The 22,967-nt window shown below is 37.2% G+C and overlaps 3 protein-coding genes across 4 annotated transcripts; 1 reads left to right on the forward strand and 2 right to left on the reverse strand.

Annotated features, from left to right (window-relative positions):
* Positions 1-311: 311 nt before the first annotated feature.
* On the forward strand, positions 312-6,652 carry eif3i (eukaryotic translation initiation factor 3, subunit I). The gene is made up of 11 exons (XM_084422777.1): positions 312-468; positions 773-865; positions 949-1,036; positions 1,199-1,264; positions 2,693-2,842; positions 2,927-3,054; positions 3,191-3,301; positions 3,387-3,476; positions 3,582-3,655; positions 3,765-3,857; positions 6,374-6,652. The coding sequence occupies exons 1-11, from the start codon at positions 466-468 to the stop codon at positions 6,453-6,455; spliced, it is 978 nt and encodes a 325-aa protein (XP_084278903.1). The 5' UTR covers positions 312-465; the 3' UTR covers positions 6,456-6,652.
* Positions 6,653-9,544: 2,892 nt separating this feature from the next.
* Positions 9,545-15,962, reverse strand: hdac1 (histone deacetylase 1). 2 transcript variants are annotated; one of them, XM_084422775.1, is made up of 14 exons: positions 15,806-15,962; positions 14,978-15,090; positions 14,767-14,884; positions 14,570-14,644; positions 14,333-14,471; positions 13,334-13,475; positions 13,168-13,260; positions 12,958-13,066; positions 12,620-12,760; positions 12,424-12,532; positions 11,948-12,075; positions 10,921-11,079; positions 10,684-10,732; positions 9,545-10,292 (listed from the first exon to the last, which is right to left on the reverse strand). In XM_084422775.1, exons 1-14 carry the CDS (start codon positions 15,855-15,857, stop codon positions 10,265-10,267), a joined length of 1,455 nt encoding a protein of 484 aa, XP_084278901.1. In that variant the 5' UTR covers positions 15,858-15,962; the 3' UTR covers positions 9,545-10,264. The 2 variants fall into 2 exon arrangements, with proteins under 2 accessions (XP_084278901.1, XP_084278902.1); XM_084422776.1 differs by having other exon boundaries at positions 10,933-11,079; positions 15,806-15,927.
* Positions 15,963-19,342: 3,380 nt separating this feature from the next.
* Positions 19,343-22,103, reverse strand: marcksl1b (MARCKS-like 1b). Its single transcript, XM_084422890.1, has 2 exons — positions 21,807-22,103; positions 19,343-20,649 (listed from the first exon to the last, which is right to left on the reverse strand). Exons 1-2 carry the CDS (start codon positions 21,891-21,893, stop codon positions 20,113-20,115), a joined length of 624 nt encoding a protein of 207 aa, XP_084279016.1. The 5' UTR covers positions 21,894-22,103; the 3' UTR covers positions 19,343-20,112.
* Positions 22,104-22,967: the final 864 nt, after the last annotated feature.

Below are 22,967 nucleotides of genomic sequence, written 5' to 3' on the forward strand. Positions count from 1 at the left end.
ATAACATCACCCTGTTTGACTGATATTACAAAAAAATGGAACTTAAATAGTTCTAATTTCAAATATTTAACATTAAGTAAAAAGTTTAATTTGTATTAAGAATTTAGTGTCTGTGTGTGTGTTATTAGTCTCTGTTTTTTACCAGTTTCAGATAATGTTCGCGAAAAATAATAATAGAAAAAAAAAAAACGAAACATCTTTTAAATTGACCGTTTATTAGCATCTATGTGTTATTATGAAACCAGCGCTAACAAATGTATCATTTTCTATTCTTATATGATGTTACCGGACCGTTAGAATGGTTTACTGTTCAATAGGGACTTATTTTTGTCTGTACCGGAAGTGAAGTCTGTCTCTTCCGTTTTTAACCGGGCGCAGTTGAGCACGCGTACCGCGTACTGTGTTTTTCTACGGCAGATTGAAATAATATTTCGATCATATTCTGCCCACACGAACCCGGCGATAATGGTAAGCATAGGTCTACTTGTTACTTGAGCTATTAAATGTAATGTAGACGCACTGGAAGTCTGTTGACCGTTGATTCTTCATTAGCTAACAGATGCTAAGCTTTACATTTGGCCAAATATTCTTCATATGATTGTAAAGTGAAGCTGATGGCTGTATTGTTACTGTAGCTTTAGCTGTATTTAGACATTATGGGGAAGAGCAAGAACACTTACTGCAAGGCATACAATCGTGTGTAACTACAGTCACTCGACTGTCATGTATTACATCATGAACACTAAACACTCATGCTTTATATTTCCTTTAGAAACCCATTCTTCTGCAGGGCCATGAGAGGTCCATCACTCAGATCAAATACAACAGAGAGGGAGATCTCTTGTTCTCAGTGGCCAAGGATCCGGTAAGTGATAAACTACAACCACAACATCACAATTTTTCAATGCATTTTTTGTGATTGTTTTTACACATACATTGTCGTTTTAGATTGCGAATGTTTGGTACTCTGTCAATGGAGAAAGGCTCGGCACTTATAATGGACACACTGGTGCCGTCTGGTGTGTGGATGTTGACTGTATCCTTCCTAACAGATCTTCTGTGTTGAACAAATGCTAGACGAATTTCATTTCATATATTGTTTTCCTGAGACGTTTGGATGTATTTGAATATTTCACCTGCAACATTCTTTACTACTTGTCATTTGTTTTTGGAAAATGTTTCTTAACGTGTTTCAAAGGGGACACAAAGAACGTCTTGACTGGATCTGCTGATAACAGCTGCAGGCTCTGGGACTGCGAAACAGGTTGGCAGTTTATTACAATATAAAATACTCAAATACCTATCTCTGTTTTGTGCTTTTCTTAATACATATCAACAACAAAACAACAGAAGGATACATGTTTTTTATGTTTAAGAACAAAATCACATTTGCTACTTTTTAGTATTTAAAAAAAATGCTAAACTTTGGCAAGAAATTTAACCTTTTGATGTTTTTTCCTTTTTTTATTTTTTTTTTATTGTAATATTTAATATTAAATGTATATATTTTTTAAACTTTAATATTGTAAAATGAATTTGCGGCAGCTTACTATTGCTGTTATTATTCGCAAACAAACAATTCAAATTATCAATGCTTCTTTTTTTTTCAATCATCAGACAGTCAAACCACCTATACTTTTAATTTTTTTGAAATATTAATATTTTAAAACAAAATGGCAGTTTATTATTATTTACAAAATTCTAAATATGTGAATAATTTCAGGGTTTTGATATTTTTTCCACCCACATTTTTTTTTTAGAATCCTGGACACAGTCTACTGTGAATATATAACTATATATTAATATTTTAAAATCAAACTGCATTGGCTTGTAATTTTTTTTTTTTTTTTTTTGTTATTACTAAACTATTCAAAATTTTCTCAATTTCAGCATTTTAATGTTCGTTTTTTTTCACATTTATTTTACAATCTCGTCAGACTACCTACATATTGTTTTATATGTTAAGATCAAATCACACTTACAAATTATTATTATTATTAACCAATTAAAAATGTTCATAATTTCTGCCTTTTTTAAAGTCACCAACTACACATTCAATTTTAAGCCCCCACAGAGAATATTTAAAAAAAAATAATTCAGAAATTGAAATGTTCATCAAAGGTGTTTTCTATTTAATTTTTTCGTATGAAATTTAACATCATGTCTTTACTGTATTAGTCCAGTGTTGTAAGTTGAGCTTCTTTTCACAAACCATGCCAAGAAAACTAAAGGGATGTTTCACCGCTGGAAAGATGAATGTGTATTTAAATTGGGTCATTTATGTAGTAGAAATGTGGAATTATTTTAGAAGTTGGTGCCCTTCTAGACTGAGAAAAGCCAGAAAATGTATTTTTGGCTCATGTGGATGAAAGACAACAACTCCCAGAATGCACTTGCTTCACTGCCCTACGAGGCCACTCCCAAGCTGCGCCTATCGGTTACAGAGGGCAGTATCGGAAGAAATGATACAACTATGCTACTAGTCGACTCGAAACTGAAAAGACGCCGTTTTATCGTGAGATCCCAGCCCCTATGGGCGGGTTGAAAACATGCAGAACTAGCTCCTACTACTGGCTGTAGTCTCGAGCCTCTGGCCAAAAAAGCCTCCGATGATGCAAGATGACGATTTTTGCCTTTCATGCTATGTTAACATGCAGTGTCTTGAATGATGTTTGTGTGTTGACTCCCTCAGGAAAGCAGCTGGCTCTGCTGGAGACCAGCTCGGCGGTGAGGACGTGTGGTTTCGACTTCAGTGGGAACATCATAATGTTTTCCACAGACAAGCAGATGGGCTACCAATGCTTTCTCAACTATTTCGACCTCCGAGACCCTCAGCAAATCGGTTAGTATTTCGACCACTGGTGATTAAAGCAGTGCTGGTGATGCTTCCTGTCACAGGTCTTGATATTTTGTTTCTCTCCCACAGAGGACAACCAGCCATATATGTCTGTGCCCTGCAGTGAATCAAAGATCACCAGTGCTGTATGGGGTCCGCTGGGAGAGTTTGTGATCGCTGGTCATGAAAATGGAGAAATTAACCAGTTCAGTGCTAAGGTTTGTGTCTGTTGTTAAAAAATGACCAACCTCAGACTTTTGAACATATGTGTAGTCTGTGAACGTGTATATTCCGTCACAATCATCATGATGCCCATGAAGAGATGATAGTTGTCTAATGTATGTGATTCTTTAGTCAGGAGAGGTTCTGAAGAAGGCAAAGGAACACACCAAACAAATCAATGACATCCAGTCATCTGTGGATCTCACGATGGTCATCACTGCCTCCAAAGACTGTACTGCCAAGGTTTGTGTTGGAAACTGAATCATAAACTCTGGCTGAAATGAATCCTGGTTAGTTTGACTCACATACCGCTTCCTTCATTGTTCAGTTGTTTGACTCCGCAACCCTCGATCACATCAAAACCTTCAAAACAGAGCGACCTGTTAACTCCTCGGCCATCTCGCCCATCATGGATCACGTAAGTCTCTGAAACGTACTGTATTTTCCCTCGCGCTGAACTTGCGTGTTATTCGTGTAAATGTTTTCGACGTTGTTAATAGCAGTGATGTTATGTGTTGCTCAGGTGGTGATGGGAGGTGGTCAGGAGGCCATGGAAGTCACAACCACCTCCACTAGGATCGGCAAATTCGAGGCCAGGTTAGTGTGTTTAATTTGAATGTGAATTCCAGGGTTGGTTTAAAAAAAAAAGTACAATCATGAAAATGTAAAAAAAAAATCCTTATCCAGTACTGCCACTCTCTTCTAGGTTTTTCCATGCGGCTTATGAAGAGGAGTTTGGGCGTGTGAAGGGACACTTCGGCCCCATCAACTGTGTGGCATTCCACCCAGATGGGAAAAGGTTCGTACTCAACTTTTCCATGTGTGCATTTAAAGTGCCCCATCATGCGTTTTGAGATATTACCTTTCATGCAGTGATTTATATAGCTGTTTGTCAATGTAAAGGGTCTGCAAAGTTTCAACATCAAACAAATGGAGTTACTGTCTCCCAAAAGAAAGAACCGATTCTGAACTGCCTGAAACAAGTCGTCAGTAATTCCAGACTCACTTCCTGCACAAACCTGCGTAGCTTTGTAACAGATTTGCATAATGTATGTGGTCTTCATTAGAGATTGTAGACATGTTGTGAAGACACTGTTTTCTGCGCTGCGAGAACAAACCCACTTTGCATGCACTTCCAAAGGATGAGGACTCGGGTTGGAATTGACACGGTAAAACCCGAGTTGAGGAAGCCTCTGGAGCTGAAATTCAGATTTGCTAATGGGCATTTTGTTTCAACACACGCTGTTATAGGTAGACCAATCACTACAGACTGGGCTCATCTGACCAATCAGAGTAGAGTAGGCTCTGAGTAAGGAGGGGTTTAAAGATATCAAATCCTTTATCGAACGGTTTCAGACACTGGGGGAAAAAAATGTGATGCTGCAAAGTATATTATGAAATTTTTTTGTTGTTGTTTTTTTTACCTTGGGTGCAAGTAATTATGCTAAAATCTTTAAAATAGCGTAATGGGGCACTTTAAAGTTTTGACAACACTTTACAATAAAGTTCCATTTGTTAACGTTAGTTGAGGATGAGGTTAACATTAACTAGGAGCAATAAATGTTTACAGCATTTATTAATCTTTGTTAATGTTAGTTAATAAAAATAGAATTTGTTCATATATATATATATATATATATACACACACACACACACACACACACACACACACACATACACACACACACACACACACACACACACATATATATATATATATATACGTACTAGGGCTGCACGATATTGGAAAAAAATTACATTGCGATATTTTTTTCCCAACGATATATATCGCGATATTGCGAGCCATCAATCCAGGCTAAAGTCAATAATTGTTGTTATTAATGTTATTAATAATTTCACTAATAAGCAAGCTTCATTACAAGTAAAAAAAGGCCACTTAATATTTTATTCCATAAACATATTTCTCTCAGAATTCGATGAACGTTCTACACTGGACCTAACGTTCTTCAGGTTTTAGGACCATGACGCGTTCATGTAAACGGCACCTATAACCAGCAAAAGTAATGATTAATAGGCCTAATATGTAAAATATTGCAATGTGACATTTTAATTGTTTATTAATAAACAAGTGTTTTCTGTAAAGATGAAGTTGACAATACTGACTCGCGACCTTCGCAGCAGTGATCGGGAGAAATGCACTTTTCATACAGATTATTATTATTATTATTATTTTTAATGGTTCTGTTTAAAAGTAGAGATTTCTGTAGATAATAGTTATAATTTTCTATTTTATTATTATTATTATTTTTAGGTGTGTGAGGCGAGTAGGCTACCTTTTATGCTGAGTTTCGGTTCATGGATGATAGCTCATCTCCAGTTCAGGCGCTGGCTGTTATATTTAATATTTATTTATTAAATCCAGGAAATTGGATAATGAAATACTGATTCAAATTAAGATACAATTAATACAAAACGAAATTCGTTTTAAAGAAAGGCTTTGTGCTTTCTGTTTGAGGTATCTGTGAAAGTTTTAAAGCAGTCTTTTACTGCCGCTTACATAACGGTCGCGTCCGTAATAACATTGTTTTTTCCTCATAAATGCAAACACGAAAAATAAACGACTTTTTAAAAAAAGACAACCATCCACAACTTTATAACACTCCAGCAAAGTAGCCTACCTCTTTTTGGTCAACATCCTCCTTTTTGTAGACGAAATAGGCTAGTCCCAAATAGCCGATTTTGACGTTTTGCGGCGGATCCTCTTCGTCGCGCATTTTTAGCTATAGGATTGCCAGTGAATGCTGGCTGTGAGAGAGCGGTGAGCGCGGTGAGCTGCGGCACAGCGAACCAATCACGCTATGTCACCCCAGCAAAAAGCCATACAACAAACTCGTCTTTACTGTGTGCTACCGTTCTCTTAATACACTATGGGTGCTACTAACGTTACCCTTCACATCGCATGTTCCGGCGATGTGACTATCGCTCATTCGCACATCGCGATGTCGATGTTAAAACAGAATATCGTTCAGGCCTAATACGTACATACGTGTGTATTTATATATACAAAATAATTATACACAGTACATGCATATATTATGTAAACACAAAATTTTGTTTTGGATGCGATTAATCGCTGCCCAGCACTAAAATGAACTAAGAATTAATAAATGTTGTAAAAATATATTGCTCCTAGTTAATGATACCTCATGTCAACTAATGTTAACATATGAAACTTTATTGTAAAGTTGACCAAAGGACCGTTTTTCTGAGCTGCTTTCATAGTGTTTTGCCATTGTTATCCTTAATTCTTTTATTCTACAAGTTAAAGATTTCCCTGCCTTCTTCCACCCACAGTTACAGCAGTGGAGGAGAGGATGGTTACGTCAGAATTCATTACTTCGATCCACACTATTTTGATTTTGAGCTTGAGGCGTAATAACCAGTGACTGCCAGCATTCCCAACATCCAAGACAGACCACCATTTGGACACACCGGTAACACCTGATCGACTACACAAGGCCAAACATGGAGTTTTATACGGCCACCTTCATACAAATATTGCATTTAAAGCATTTGATGCAATGTGTATTTAAAGAATTTAGCATTCTGAATAAACTGGGTTTGAGATATAAAGTGGCCTGTTTTGTTATTGCATCACTGTAAGTAGAAACATGCTAATATTGGCATGTTTGGTTTAACTAATACAAGGTTAGCAGTAAAATATGTTGGGTATCATAAACTAACAACAAAATGTTTTTTACCTGCATTCATTTGGGTTAATTGTACTATTGTTTATTACACACATTAACAGGGTATATTCAGCACAGTTAAACTGGCCAAATCATTTGATTTAAGAAATTGAGACTTACTGTTTTGAAACCTTACGCCACTAAATGGTGTTGATCTCAAGAGAAAAACATCACCAGTATCTAATAGTTTTACAGTTTTTCTGAATTGCTGAAACACATTTCTTGAAACTATCACTCACTTTCTCAAAACGTTAAACATAAAACCAAATTTTCAAACCACATTCAGAGAACTTCTGACTCTTCTGGCAAAATCAAACAATGCTTTCAGATCATACACACAGCGAGTCAATATTCTAAACACTACAGATCATTTGTTAGACACTACATCAAAAAAATTTAGTTACAGAAAAAAAGTATATTGTAACAAAGTAAACAAATTTTGCAATTACGTAAAAAAGTAATGACAATTTACAGTAGTAAGGTGAATAAATTGTATATTGTATGCACTGCAAGTGTAGTATTGTACTGAATATTGTATAGTATTGAATGTCTGTATATTCAGCACTTGCATACTGTGAAAATACAGTGACCCAACTGCAAAAACCAAAAAGGTTACAGTAAAAACTCTAAATGAAAAGCATGTTACAGTAAAGTACACTCAGAAGAGTTGTGCGACTGCAACAAGGTCAGTGAGAGAGATTGATTCTGCTTCAGTATAATGTCTTCATGTTGGTCCGGCCGGAGGAGTTTCTCCACACCTCAGACAATGTCGTCTCTGCAGGCAAAGGGAAAAACTTAAAGCAGAGCCAGCCTTGAACATTCTCCACAGCTTGCTCTTTCTCGTCCTCATCCTCTTCCTCCTTGTTCACCACCTCTTATACACACACACTCTCTCTCTTATATTGTTTCCATTCATTGTTGGTATCAACATTCAGTGTAACATTTTGTCATTTTTGGCACTCTAAACTGACTTGTATTATGTACAGTTGGTTTGGTCACAACATTAGAAATAAGTGTGAACAATTTTGAGTCGTTGTGTGTAAACAATGACAAGAGTGTTATAGTTGTGTTTAACTTTTGCCTGTCTTTGTTTAGAGTTTTGAAACACAAGTGCATCACAGTGTGAAATGTGTTTTAGCGAGTGAGAATGAGCAAAAAGAGTGCGTGAGATTTGCAAACAGTGTTTTAACTACCTGAACTTGTTTAATGTTTTACAGAAAGAGTCATTTATTTGACAAATTGATTTAGGTTATTGAGAATTTGGTGTTTTAGCAGTTCAGAAAAACTGTAAATGATCTTGGTTCAGTTTGTTAGCAGATAGCAGTAGATGTGTGGCCTGAGTTCATGACAGGAAGCTCTAGCGGTTTCGGAAGTGACAGAATGATTGAGTGATGACAGAGTGATGAATGATTTGCAGGAGCCTCTAGGATGGTTATGTCAGGGGAATGTTCTATGAAACAAAATGCAATATGAATATACATTTAATATAAATATACCTTTATTATACATTTGATAAAAATATTCTTGTAAGTTTCTTATAAATGAATACATTTTCTTTGATTATAAATATCCTCAACCACCACGTATGCAGCGACAGCAGCAGCTTTATTTCACCAGTACTCTCACCACACACCAGCTATTGGTGGAGACAGAGTGTTGAAGCCAATCAGTATGTGTGTGCGTGTGTATATATATATATATAGGAATGATTAAGGACCACAATCAGGACCTCGGTTCAACGTCTCAATATGTATTGTACTCAGACAGGAATATTCAATTGTGTTAATAGAAAAAAAAACGAGATACATTTCTAGTTTCAACATTATTTGTTCTTCAGAAAATGTGCAACCATTGAAAAAGTGTACTAATTTACTCATGAAGCCACACTGAGATCCATATATCTTTGGAAATTAACCATATTGGGTCTTAAAAATTAAGAAACGTTTTTTAAGAATTAGAATCTAGAGGGATATTATGAAATCTTTAACATGAGTTACAGGCATGCAAACTTTGGGCAAAAAAAAACGAGTGCTTTTTCACATTTTTGAACTGTCACCATTGGCATATAACGCAACAAATATTACTAAAGTCAAAAGATTTTACACAGACCTATCAATCTCAGTGTAAAAATAAAATAATGCTGTTCTAATGTAATTGTTTAACCCCTGTAGTCTGACTCCAAATCAGTCAATATACATTCATTACATTTCAAATTTTGGCTTTCTTCATTTATGTTTGTCTTTCTTCAGGATTTTTTTTTTTTTTTTTTTTTACAAAATAAAAAATTTGAGCAGGATAAGTTTCTGAAATTTGGTTGATTTCAAACGGAATTACCCAAATGTGTTCATGTCTGAGAACCTTTTACACACATTAACTGCAGACACTGAAATGAAACACTGTGGTACAGTTTTGAACCACGATTGTCCCTTATTTTCCTTTCCATAATTTGGCAACCCTAGTAATGATGATTGATAGGACTGAATGATTCCTCTAACCTACGCTTAAAATTTCATAAAATGTTGATTAAATGCAAGACATTTTTACCTATAAAGAAATTGTGCAAAAAGAGCGTTCTGATTTTATACCCATCAATCCTTATATATTTACATACAATAAATAAAGATGAAATGTTAAAACATTGATTAGTGCAGTGGTTCATGAACAACCAGTGTAAAGTGTTAATGTTTGGATGCAGTCAGTATAAAACTCCACCAGATTCTCAACAAGCTGTGAACACAGGATATTGTGTTTGTGCAAGATAAACGAAATCCACAAATGTCAGAGAGTTTCTCTTTATTTATCAAAGTCATTGTTATAATAAGGACATTTCACAACCACTGAACTCTGGAACTCCAAACGGCTATTTCTGGTCAGCCGTGACTGACCCGCTAGCGTAACCACAACAGAAAAGAATCTGGAATCTAACAGCAATACAGCAAGTCTTTGCCAAGCCCCACCAGACAGGGGGGAAAAAAAAGTTCAATACAGAGCCATCCAAGACAGACACCTTAATAAAAACAAACATTTAGCGCTTAAAAACGAGGTAAAGGACACTGTACTCAAACAGCATCTGCAGGGAAATCTAAATAAGAGCGGCCAATAAGTGTCAATCCATGATTTTAAAGAAATTCAAGGGGAGAGCTTCCCATGATGGGAGAGAAAGATGTGCTATCTCTGGTCCTGTTTGAGGTGCTATTGTTGGTAAACAGTAACATAAGGATTAAAGGTGGGAGGCAAACAAACATGGTTCCAAAGCACAAAAAAAAAAGAAAAAAAAGAAAGAAACATCTGTCATTTCACACTTGTAAATGTAAAAACTTTTATACCGCTTCATTAGATTACAAATAGTAAAACGAGTCTTACAAAATAATTTACAGTCCTTAGCTCAGGACTAGAGCTAACATCTAATGTGTGTGTATGTGGGTTTGTCGTTTGAGAAGATGAGGGTGTATGACAACTTATGTTCATGCATCCATGAGGACCAAATGTCCATTTCTCAGACGGTTTTTAATTCTTCTTTTGGCCTGTAAAAAAACAAAGAAAATAAGAAAAACAATTCAAGCAATTATCTTTGCAAATATTATAGAGCAAATATAAATTGCAATATATACTATAGTATACCAACGATACATTTATTTGACCAACAATAGTCAAAACAGTAATATTGTAAAATATTATTACAATTTAAAAGCTTTTCTATTTTAATATATTTTTGTAGGATTCTTTCAATAGAACAGCATTTGTTTTAAATAAATCTTCTGTAACATAAGTCTTTACTATCATGTTTTATCAATGTAATGTCTCCTTGCTGAATTAAAAAAAAAATAATTAAATTCTAAAAATCAATAAAGCCTTTTTGTTAAAACTAGAAAACCTGAGCACATATTTCAAAGCCCACACTGTGAGAGAACTTACCCCTTTGTGTCCATTTTTTCTTCTGAAGCTTTCTCCTCTTCTTTAACATCTGGTATCAAATGGGAAGGACAGCGTGTCAATTTCACACGGATTTTAATTTCTCTTAACTACAATGCAGTGCTTTTTTTTAAATATAAAGTACGCAAATGCATTGAAGTAAGTTTGGGCTAATTATTGCAATATCTTAGAAGTTTGAAATAAAAGTTTGAAGTATGAAATAAAAGAAACCAGCTGTACCTGTTGGCTCACCTTTCTTCTCTTCTCCATCCTTCTCTTCTTCGGTCTTCACTCGTTTAGGCTTCTTGTAATTGGCTGCATTTCTCCGGCCGCCCTGTCCTTCGTCCTCGGAGTCTGAGAACTCCTCGTCGCAGGCTATCCGCTTGTCATGGGCACGGACTGGAGACAAGAAAAACAACAAGCAATCATTCGTGCTCAGCCTTTATGGAAACACTCAGAACAAAACTCACTCATATCAAAGCATCAGTGCAATGAAACCAATCCACAACGACAAGTCAAGATGTTCAATTCCACATCTTTCCACTAGCCTGGCTAACGTCAGACCTCGTCTCATTGAACCACATGTTCATTTTCTCGTATTTGAGGCGTGGTTTACGAATGCCCAGAGCCGTTTATTGGGCGCTACGAATGTCTATCAAATGCGCCTGTACGTAGCTCATAGCCAATCGTTTCAATTATACCAGATGACGTATGTAGAGCGACAGAAATTCGACGAGGAAGAAGACGATGGGTCAAAGATTTGTGTGTACACGATGGCGTTCAGCGAATATTGCCGTTTGTGCAAGACAAACATGAGGGTAGAAGGTACATATAAACACTCTACAGACGTTTTCTTCTATGTTTTTCTTCGCATTGATGCCATGTTGGATCCATAGATATAAACAAACTGCTTCGGTGTGTCGCATAGACGTCGTCATCGTCTCGCTGCTCCCTCCCCGTTCTGTGATTGGTTCCCTTTTTGAGGGGAAAATCTGGTCCATGGTTCCAGGCTGCCTAGCAGCGTGAATAAAAAAAATAATAGCGCTGCACGGAAGGCAGCATGGGGAAACCCAGACTATCTTTCCACAGTGTTTCCCCTAAGATTTTTAGGGGAGCGAGCGTGTTACAGATACGTGGTGTAAAATTGTTAGTAATCAAAAAGCATGTCTAATTAATTGAAATCATGAAACTTATACAATTATTACACTTATACAGTTTTCAACAGTGATATAAGAACCGGCAACAAGGGAATAAAGCTGGCACTCACTGGAGATGCGCTTGTCAGGGTCGTCCTCCTCATCTCCACTGTCTTCCTGAACAGCATCCTCCGGGATCGCCTGCATCTGAACCCCTGGGGCGTGAGGCAACATCCGCAGATTCTCAAACAACCGCTGTCTGTAGAGAGAAAAAAAATAATAATAATCAAACCACCTCAATGTACAACCTGCAGATATGTAATGGATGTTTCATTATACAAGTTTAAATTAGCATATCAGACTCAAATCAGTTTGCAACATGAGCAAAACGAAAGCACAAACCCAATTGCTTTAATGAGTAATTGTTTCTGCCTAAACTAATACATGACGTTAGCTAACTGCATGATTTGTATCATCTTAGAACTGTACCTCTGATAAAATAAATAGTAACGTAGAAACAAGCATTTTTTATAAAGCTGCTTTGAAACGATATGCATTGAGAAAAGTGCAATACACTTTTTCTAATGTAAGTAATCATTCCACTCACTTGATCTTTTCCAGATAGTCATTTGTATTCTGATTGGTCATGTTGGAGGGGCTGATGTGAAGCTTGAAATCAGGTCCGAAATACTCAAAGTAGTCATTGTACGGGAGCTCTGATGTAATGAAAGAAGTTAAAGGGTGTTCACCATCGAAAGAACAGAACATGACAATCTAACAAAACAACAATCAGAGAAAGTCACCGTTGGGAATAGTGCTGTCCAGCGCTACAGCCGTCTCATAGGTCCAGCAGCGGGCCACGTTCCTGATGGTGTAGCCTCCACCTCCCAGCATGAGCAGGGGCAGGTTAAAGCTCTTCATGTACTCCACACACTTAGCATGACCTGAAAAAACCCACATTGGGTTTGGTCAGACACAAATATCAGTAGCTTTAAGGCAAGCTCACAAGGATCACAAGCCAAATCAGTGCTTGTAGCGGTCGCAGATACTCGTTAAGCATAGTTAATTCAGCTGGTCTTACAGTCCTGTAGTTTGAGCTTGCCCTTAGAGACTTATATGGGGGTTTGATTGAGTTGGATACCTTTGATGGTGAGGTTAAAGCAGCCCAACCTATCTCCAGACAGAGAGTCAGCACCGCACTGGAGCACCACAGCACTGGGCTGGTACATCTCCATCACTTTGGCCATGATCTGCAGGACATTCAGAAACACTCATTCATTTCACTGTAATTTAAGACAAACACATTATGGCAGTGAGACTTTTTATGGAATGTAAAGGTTTGCAAACGTACAGGTTTGAATATGGCTTCGTAGGATTCATCATCGATACCATCCCTGAGCGGGTAATTTACAGCGTAGTATTTTCCCTTCCCTGCACCAATATCCTAGAAAGAGAAAATTAGGATATTTAGTTGCATGCCCACTTTATCGAAAGTCATTCAACTTGCAGGGACTTACTCTGAGGTCTCCGGTACCAGGGAAATACTCTCCGTATTTGTGGAAGGACACAGTCATGACACGGTCAGTTGTGTAGAAGGCTTCCTCAACTCCATCACCATGATGAATGTCAATGTCGATGTAAAGCACTCTTTGATGGTACCTGGAAAGGTTACAGAAGCCTTTGCTTAATGTCAAAATGTGTTTGAAGTAATTAAACAAAAAGACACTTTGTGCAAGAGCTCAAACTTAAATTCTATGAAATTTGGACACACCAGTCTTTTTAAAAAACAAATTGTTTTTGAAAGGAGTCATATGCACACCAAGGCTGCACTTATTTGATCAAAAATACAGAAAATGGTCATCACAGCTAGATTTCACCCGGCACGTAAACGCATTAACCTGCTTTCTGTCGGCTTATTGAAGTGCGCATGTGTGATGCGTGACAGGAACACGTCTTTACTGTGGAGAGCGAGCGTTTTGCAGTAAAGAAGGAGGAAGTGTCGCAAACTTAAATTCTTTCTTGAACCAAAAAATTATAAGTGCTCTCATCTCGCGCAGCAGCAGCGTACCGTACGGTCAAAATGCTGCATCTGTAACTGCATGGGAGGATAAAATATGACCTGCTGACGTGTTGCAATACTCTTTAGTTTTTAATGTTTTATTTAAAAATCACAACCGAATAAACGAAATACTCTGAGTCAGATACGCAGATTATTACATTATGACGTCACTGCCGGGTAATAACCTGATTTATTAATACGTGGTTTACTTGCATTGTCAGCTTATTGGTTTACATGTTAACCCGGACAACAGTTTATTCAAATAAGCTGATTTTTGTGAGTTATACTGGTTAGTACTGGTGTGCATGTAAACGTGCTCACTGACGACTAAAGTAATGGAACTTTGCCATCACAGGAATTATATTTTAACATTACTGATTTTACTGAACTTTTGATCATAAAGACAGCCGTGGTGAGCATAAGAGACTGCGAAAAAAAAAAAAAGTTAAGAGCATACTTGAGCAGTTCCAGAATGGCCAATACGATGTCGTTGACATAGCAGAATCCAGACGCCTCAGATTTCTTGGCATGATGAAGGCCTCCTGCCCAATTAATGGCAATGTCTGTCTGCTGTTTGTTGAGTTTCACAGCCCCAGCTGAGAATTATTAGAAGACAAAACCGACAACATTTAACTCTGCCAAACATAAGCAAACCTTAAGCAGCCTCTGTGAGAGAGAAAATAAAAACACTTACCAACAGATCCACCTGTTGAGAGCTGACAGAACTCAAACAAGCCGTCAAAGACTGGACAATCCTCCCCTACGTTAACTGCAAAGAGAATAAAACACCTTCACTGTACATCCAAGACATGAAAAGTCCAAAGTAAAGCAGTCATTTCATTTAAGACTTTACAACTGATCATCTTGAGCAAAGAAAAAACATCAACTCACATCTCTGCATCTGTTTGCTGTACTCAGACATGTTGTCTGGGCGGATGGAACGAAGGAACTTGATGTAGTCGTCACTGTGGTACTTGGTCATTTCTTCAGCATTGGCCTTATGAGGCCGCTAAATGCGCAAACAAATTAAGAAATTAGCTCAGCAAAAAACCTGGGGGGAAAAAATCCTAAAATATTAAAAGTAGTGATGCATTTGCCATACATAAATTTCCATTTTCCTATACAGCCCATAGTTGAGCAGGAGGTTGTGGGTCATCCGGATTCTGTGGGGTTTCATCGGATGACCCTGGCCATAGTAGTAATTCCCAACATCTCCTGTAGAAAAAATAAATAAATAATCATAAACAGAATATTGCTTGATATTCTTAGTTTCATAGAAGACTAAAATGTTCTTTGAAAAATATCTGATTGTTCTATAAAGTCAGCAATAATTTAATGTTTCAAACAGGCCTTGAACTAGACACAAAGCCAACTGCAAGATTCACCCTGATTATTAATATTATCACAATCCACAACACAATACGTGACTACAAGGGAAGAAAACGGCAAACAGCATGGAAAAACAAAGACAAAACAGCTCCCGTTACAAACGAGAGCATCATTCCCACACGCTTGGAGTGATGCTACTACTAGCAGTGAAGACATCAATGAAAGCAACGAGCTCATTTCATATGAACTCTTACGGCCCGTAGTGTGAAGCTAATTTTATCGACGCTATTTGCGGGAGATAAAGAATACACGTGGAAAAGTGTATGCAATATATCGCACTTGCAAAGAAAGTGTGAATATTCCTGGTGTAAGCTCCATTCTGTAGACTTGCTGCTAACAGTGAATAAGAACAACAGGATGAAGAGCAGATAGCACGCTAGGCTAACACTAGCATGAGCACCGTGCGGCTAAACCCGGCTAACAATTAAGCAGCACTCAAAGGAACTTAAGCATTGTGCAGAATTTATCCAGAGCAGGCACCGGGTTTCATTTCTCTGAGAATAAAAGCTCGATATTTCACCCGTAAAAATGCAATTCTTACCGTCATAATAATAGCAAACTTTCTTCTTTGTTCCTTGAGAACTCAGCGCCATTTTACCCTCCAATTACAGCCTGCGCCTGCCGGGCTTTCTGCGCACTGAGGAACTTCAATAGCAACTTGTCTCGGGTAGCTTTCAGCCAATCACAGTTCAAATTCCATCACGGAGGGCGTGAGTCTTGAATTTCTCCGCCAATCATTTCACTTGCTGTCTTAATCAAGTATTTAGGACTAGTTAAGTTGGCTTGGAAAAGTCCCGTTCCATTGCGAAATGTTCAGATTGAGCCAAGACTATTAAAACTTCAACTGTCTAAATTCTATCTATCTATCTATCTATCTATCTATCTATCTATCTATCTATCTATCTATCTATCTATCTATCTATCTATCTATCTATCTAAACTACTTTAAACTTAAAGCTTTTAAAACTTTCTTTCTTTCTTTCATTCTGACAGTTGGAGAGGCCCATTAGACTCCATTAGCTGCTATGTGCTATTTCTAATCCATCAAGACTAATTTTCCATGATATCTAATATTTCTAAACTGAAACTTCAAACTTTTAAAACTACTAAACTAAACCTTAAACTAATTAAAACTAAAAACCTTCAAACTTCAAGCTTTTAAAACTTCTTCAAACTTTCTGGCAAGGCTTTTTCATGCCAACTTAAAGTTTGTCTACAAACTTGTTTATCTAGTTCCATTTACTCTACAGCTGCTTCAAGTTATAGACTGAAAATATAACAATCACGTAATAATTTTAATAGTTTATTTATAACTATCAGTTCTAATTGGATTATTCACGACTTTTTCTTCTATAGTTATTAACTCATAAACAAATGCATTTAAGGATGCAAGTAGCCTACTCAAAACTTTTTTCCTCAGCAATGATAGAGGAAAAATGATATACCAGCAGTTCTCAATAGATTACTTAGGCCTACAAATCATAGTCCATCACCGATTACAAATTACGTAATGAAAATTGTAGTTAGCAACATTTACATGAAGACTTTGAAGACATGAAGACTGACAACTTTTTGATTATGTCTGACCTAACTTGTTTGTCACAGATTTGGATAAAATTATTTTGTACCATATTGATATAAAGATATAAAGAGAAAATATATTCCATTCTTAGTTATCAACAACATGAAGCACACTAAACATTACTTATGTCAGCGTTTCTCAAACTGGGGTTTGAAGGACTGCAGGGTGATCATGAAAAAGTTATACTTAATTAAAACACAAAAATGAACAAAAAATCGTAAAAAAAAATATATATATATATATATATAATTTTTTGTGTGTGTGTGTGTGTGTGTGTGTGTGTGTGTGTGATCAATATCAGAGAGCTGTGAACATCCAAATGTGTTGATAATGTATTGAAATTTTAACTTCAGACACACTTAATCTCAGATATTTGGCCTACAAAAAAGTTTGGGAATTTTGCATCACATGAATAAATAATTATAAACACAAGGGGGGGAAAACAGTGACATTACACAGCCAAAGTCTTCCAGGTTTGAAATATTTTCCCAAAGACTTCCAGAATCAATAATTAGTGGATATGATGAAGACATAATGTTTAACAGCTATTCATCTGCAGTGTTTATAACTTGCATTACATGGTACAATTGATTGAATTGTGCTTTTGTCCCCAAATTCAAAAGCATGGATTGAAAATGTATTTACATGGTATACAAAAATATGAAGGGCATTTTTTCTAGTGATGCAGATGAAGATACACCTAGTGATGTGAACTTTTTCTAGTGATGCAGCCACAGACACCATGTTTGCATTTATGGGGTAGTTTCTAGAATTATGAACAGGTCATTTCTGACATTACAAATGCCATCCATCTGTGGTAACATATCAGACCAGTTATATTTCTGTAAACAGTTTAAAAACATATCCCAAAAATGAATTTGTGTACATTTTTAAAGAAATTAAAAAAACTCAATCTACCTTTGCAACACGAATGCAGTTGGGTTGGCATGAATAATATGCAATCATGTAATCAGTAAAAAAAAGTAACCGTAATCTGATGAGCATTTAAACTGGGATAGTTCACCCAAAAATGAAAATTCTGAGAATTTTGGTAACCAAATTTGTTGATGGGCCCCATTGACTTCCATAGTATTTCCCCCCCATAAGTCAATGGGGTACATCAACTGTTTGGCTATACCATATTATTCTAAATATCTTCTTCTGTGTTCAGCAGAAGAAATAAATTTATACAGGTTTGGAACAACTTGAGGGTGAGTAAATGATGACAGAATTTTCCTTTTTGGGTGAACTATCCCTTTGAAATGAAAGCTAATATAATCACATTTTGGAATCTGATTATATAATCAGTTACTACCCCGTACTGTCTACCAGTATATCTGAAACTGCCATCCTCTCATTCCACCAAGGTCACATAGGAAGTGATACTGTCTGATTCTGCCATCAGACCATATAATCCCTTCTTTCGTCATAATTCTTGCAGCATAGGCAGCACATATTCTCTATTCTGACAGATGATGCATATGCCTATACGCGTATTTACTTATTAACATAGAAGAGGGTGATAAAGAGAAAAAGTGCCAAAAAGGAATAAGAGAGAGTGTTAAATGTTTTAATCCAATGCCGTTTAACCGTTTGCATTAAAACGCAATTCAAAGAGATGGTGCTTTAACACACACACATATAACATTTGTGTGAAATTTTTCAGAAACCCAACACTAAGTGTAATAAATATTTCTAAACATTTGCACTTAGTCCACAAGTCAATATGAAACTAGTTGATTGTCGCAAATGTGACTCCAATACTGCAATTCGACACACGATGGCGCCATAAGATTACATTTGATTCCCTAATCCCCAGCGATAAATCTGTTGTCATTACTAGAGACAGACGGGGTAAATAAATAAATAATACGGATATATGTATATTAATTACAATGTGATGGTTACTCATCCAAAGACGGTAAAGGAGAAAAACCGAACAGCAAGCAATGTTTTTCAGTTTTAGTATCCCATAAATTTACGTCTATTTTATAAATGATTCGGCCAATCATCATCCTCACAGAAATCTTCCACATGCTAATTAGAAAAAAGTTTAACCATTCATTATTGAAAACCGATTTTTTTTTGTCAAGCAAAATCGTCTGAGGTTTAATGAACCATGAATGAAATGCGAAGCATAAGCGTGTAATGAAATACAAATGACTATTGATTATTTAATTATATAATTTTACTTAACTGTGAGATTTGCTCTTTTTTTTTTAGGGGAATTAGGCTTTTACAATGGTACCTCAGTCTTATATCAAGATACTTTAATTTGAAGTAAAGTAAATTGATTTTACATATACTGTATTTAAACATGGCCACATTACTTATTAGGTTTTTGGCTAGTCGCAGAGGATCTATATGGAACGGTCAGTATGAGGCTTTCTATTTTCCCAAGTGGATTAATTTTACATGTCTGACTGTATTAAGTGGCTCATGAGTGATTTCTGTAAAAACATAGCCACTGTGAAGAAGGACAAACACAAAGTGAACATCTGTAGGTAACCAACATTTATTTACCATTATCAACTTTACAATAAAACCAGTAACATCTTTAAACATTAGCAAAATAAAGAACAAAATTGGTCAAATGTATTTACAGAGACCAAAAAGCAGATCAAGGCTCACATTTAACACATAACAACTCTGCTTCTTTTAAAACTTCAAATGTGAACATAGCAAGCTCAAATGTGTTTTTATTTTGTTTTTTTTGTTTTTTTTTAAAGCCAAGATGAAAATTAAAATGCGATTTCAAACAAACGAGACAAAGCCTTCTGGATATTTAAAATGGTTCTCTATACACCACAAAATACTTAAATTTGGGTTAAAATATAGGAATGTAGAAAGTTGGCAAGTCTTTTTCGATTTCCTTTTTTTTTAACAGTCATTATATGTGGTGATGTTTATCTTGCACAATTCATCAGTATAGTCGCATCTATTCGGTGATGGGCTTGAAAGATGCTCTTCCTTGATTCCATCCTCAACTCACTCTTGCACAGACATCCTGCTTCCAAAAGGTTTCGGCTTTCGCTCGGAATTCCAGATCTTTGAGCCATAATCAGGGAAGTGAACTAGTGAATCTAGTCTGTCATTTGTTATTAATCTTGAAGAAAGTGGCACGAGGAGTCTTTTTTTTCACATACATGTGTATATATACATATACATATATCCATGTATATATACATATGTATACATATACACATATATATAAATATATATTTTTTCTTGGAAAAACAGTTCACAAAGTCCTTTGTGAAGTACAATCACTCCTTCTGTTCGGATGGTGCAGGTGTTGAGCTGGTCTCCTCTGTTGGTTTTGTGGGCTCTGCAGCAGGTGCAGCAGCCTCTTCCTTGGGGGCAGCAGGCTCCTCAGCCTTGGCTGCGGTTTCCTCGGCCTTGGGGGTCTCGGCGGGGGCGGGTGTCTCCTCGGCCTTGGCCTCCTCCTCCTTCTTCTCCTCAGCGGCCGCCCCGTTCTCCTCTGTCTTCTCTTCGGCGGCCGGAGCAGCAGCGGGAGCGGCCTCTTCCTTCACCTCTGCGCTCTTCTTGGTCTTCTTCAGCGAGATGCCCTTGAATTTGAAGGAGTTCTTCAGGGAGAACTTCTTCTTCTTCTTCTTGGGGGTCTCCTTGGTGGCCTCGCCCTCTGGTTTGGCGGGCTCTCCCTCGGCGGCGGGCGCGGGCTCGATGGCATCGCCGGCTCCAGGCTCAGATTCCTTGGCTGCCTCCGCAGAACCATTAGTGGTGGCGGCGTCTCCCTCTGCCTTGGCAGACACATCGCCATTGGTCTTAACGTGGCCGTTCTCCTGAGAAAAGGAAAAAACAAAATTGACATTAAAAATTAATGCAACAGAAACCGATATGTTTGAATATTCACTATGGGTCTACAATGTACACGTATGTAGCAGGGCATTCCCTCAATCGTCGACGACACATCAGTGACCCGTCACGTAAATATTGCATGTCTTCGAGGTGACGCCTTGCAGTACCGCACACCACCGAGCGAGGGCGATAGAGCCATATCGAACACACACAATGCGAAACGAGACGGCAGCTTTGGAACAAAAGACTGAGATCGAGCGAAGCACGATGGAGAATTTCATTGAGTTTCATTCACCATTTATCCATCGACGATAGAATAACTACAAACGTCGATTTAAAAAAGTAACGTAAAATATAAGCACACTCATTGATAAGAAAGACGTTTTGTCACATAAAACCTCAAAAGCTTGACCAAGTGTGGACTCTCGTCTCAATGTCTAGACTTTAAAGCTCGTGCGTCTGCAAACGAAGACTCCACGCGCTTCATAGAAAAAAACCCCAAGCAGAAGCCGACATAACCTCACGAGATTGTTTTTATATTTTTATAATGAAATAAAAAAAAGGACAAATGATAAACTAACACAATAATGTATCGAATAGAATGTATACAATACTTAAATAAAAAGAACTGGGAAAACAAAACTATATTCTCAAATACCAATTACAACCACATTTTCCACATTGATCGCAACCCCCTGCTGTTAACCCATGCATAGTGAATACGTGCAGCATCCTCCTACACTGGCATTAATGGAGATCGCATGGCAACAACACCGACCGTCTCCAAGCGCTAGAAACGGACTTAACGGGAGAAATAAATCGTGAACACGTTAAACAAAAAAAAAACAAAAAAAAATCCGCTTTCAGCTCAAGACAGGAAACCGTGTTTAAATAGCCTAATGTGATTCTCTCGAAAGAAACCGGTCGGTTTTCTCGCCTGCCACTGCCACGAGACATGAAATGATAAATAAGACAATGCATAAATGGTATACTTCTTCTATTTCGTTGTTTTCCCATTAAAATCACCGTCTTTTTCGTCACACTCAGAGTGATACTTAAATGGCTGACGGTGGTTTTACAACTCTCGCCGAAGCACTTGTTGGTCAGATGTGGGTGTGTCGCAGATGGGGAGATGAATTACCTGTCCGTTAGTCTTGACGGCAGCCGGGTCAGCAGCGGCGGCTTTCCCCTCCACAGCCACTCCTCCCTTTGATGCCTGGGATCCCATTATGCTTAATGTGGTTTTAAAGTAAATTAAAAAGAACTCAAATTCAGGTAGGTGGAAGAATAATCCAGACCAAATGGCGTAACGTGCATCCAAAGGCGCGAGGAAAGTTTTTTTTTTTTTTTTTTTTCCTTTATAAGGAAAACTTGAGATGATCCACTGTCTTCCACCCGTGAGCGTCGAAGGCGACCTACTACTACCAGTTCTAGTTCCACAGCGCTTCAAGATAACCAAAAGCCCCGCCCATGGGCGTGCCTCGGGAACTCGAACCAATCTGAGGCACGGCCCCGCCCACTTATTGAACCCTCCATGTCCCACCTCTTTGATTACACTTTATGTCCATGGAAATAGAAAATGGCATCAAACTGGAAAGAAGAGGGAACCAACAGGGTGACTTGTTGAATTCTCTGCTTACTGAGAGCAATGGGGTTTCAGTTTAATTGAACCCATTCACCCTCACACTAGAACTAAAGCATTAATGACATGTCCGTGGTGAATGTACTCTATAGTCCAATATACTCGACTCACTGTTCTCAAAACAACAGTACCATTCAATGATTCATATAAATACATACTTTTACCCACTTCTCTGATAAACAGCCTGTACGCTTCATTAAACTGTTCATGGTAAATAGCTAATGCGTGTGTACTCTAGAAATGAATTAACAGTTAGATTACTATATTGTATATTTTACATTCTGCTAATATGTGTATAATGGCAATATGAACAACATTTATATGTGGTGGTACTAAAAACTGTACACGTTACAGTGTTGAATCAGAAATCAATGCATAACAAAAATGATTTTTGCTTGAAACATTGATATTTATTTATATATTTATTTTTGCATAACAATAACAAATATATTAATATGACATATAGGCATAAGTGTGCATAAACAACAGTAAAAGTGTGATTTACCAGCCTGGTAAACATGGAACAAAGGCCAGACAATGTTTTAGTATTAGCCACATTAATAAGTGACAGATGAATCTGCACCAAACTACCATAAAGTTTGATTGGACTTAACCTTTGGCATTACGAACAGATATGGCAAGAAATATCTCCTCCCTTTG

Source organism: Rutilus rutilus, assembly GCF_951802725.1.
Source record: "Rutilus rutilus genome assembly, chromosome: 11".
Taxonomy (NCBI): domain Eukaryota; kingdom Metazoa; phylum Chordata; class Actinopteri; order Cypriniformes; family Leuciscidae; genus Rutilus; species Rutilus rutilus.

Excerpts from the sequence above, each read along its gene's own strand:
- eif3i (XM_084422777.1), top strand. Across the intron at positions 1,265-2,692 it reads GCTCTGGGACTGCGAAACAG|GAAAGCAGCTGGCTCTGCTG; the intron begins GTTGGCAGTTTA and ends TGACTCCCTCAG. Across the intron at positions 2,843-2,926 it reads CCGAGACCCTCAGCAAATCG|AGGACAACCAGCCATATATG; the intron begins GTTAGTATTTCG and ends TCTCTCCCACAG.
- hdac1 (XM_084422775.1), bottom strand. The coding sequence starts at position 15,857 with ATGGCGCTGAGTTCTCAAGGAACAAAGAAGAAAGTTTGCTATTATTAT. Across the intron at positions 15,091-15,805 it reads AGTTTGCTATTATTATGACG|GAGATGTTGGGAATTACTAC; the intron begins GTAAGAATTGCA and ends TTTTTTCTACAG. Across the intron at positions 13,476-14,332 it reads GCCATTCTGGAACTGCTCAA|GTACCATCAAAGAGTGCTTT; the intron begins GTATGCTCTTAA and ends TAACCTTTCCAG.
- marcksl1b (XM_084422890.1), bottom strand. The coding sequence starts at position 21,893 with ATGGGATCCCAGGCATCAAAGGGAGGAGTGGCTGTGGAGGGGAAAGCC. Across the intron at positions 20,650-21,806 it reads CCGTCAAGACTAACGGACAG|GAGAACGGCCACGTTAAGAC; the intron begins GTAATTCATCTC and ends TCCTTTTCTCAG.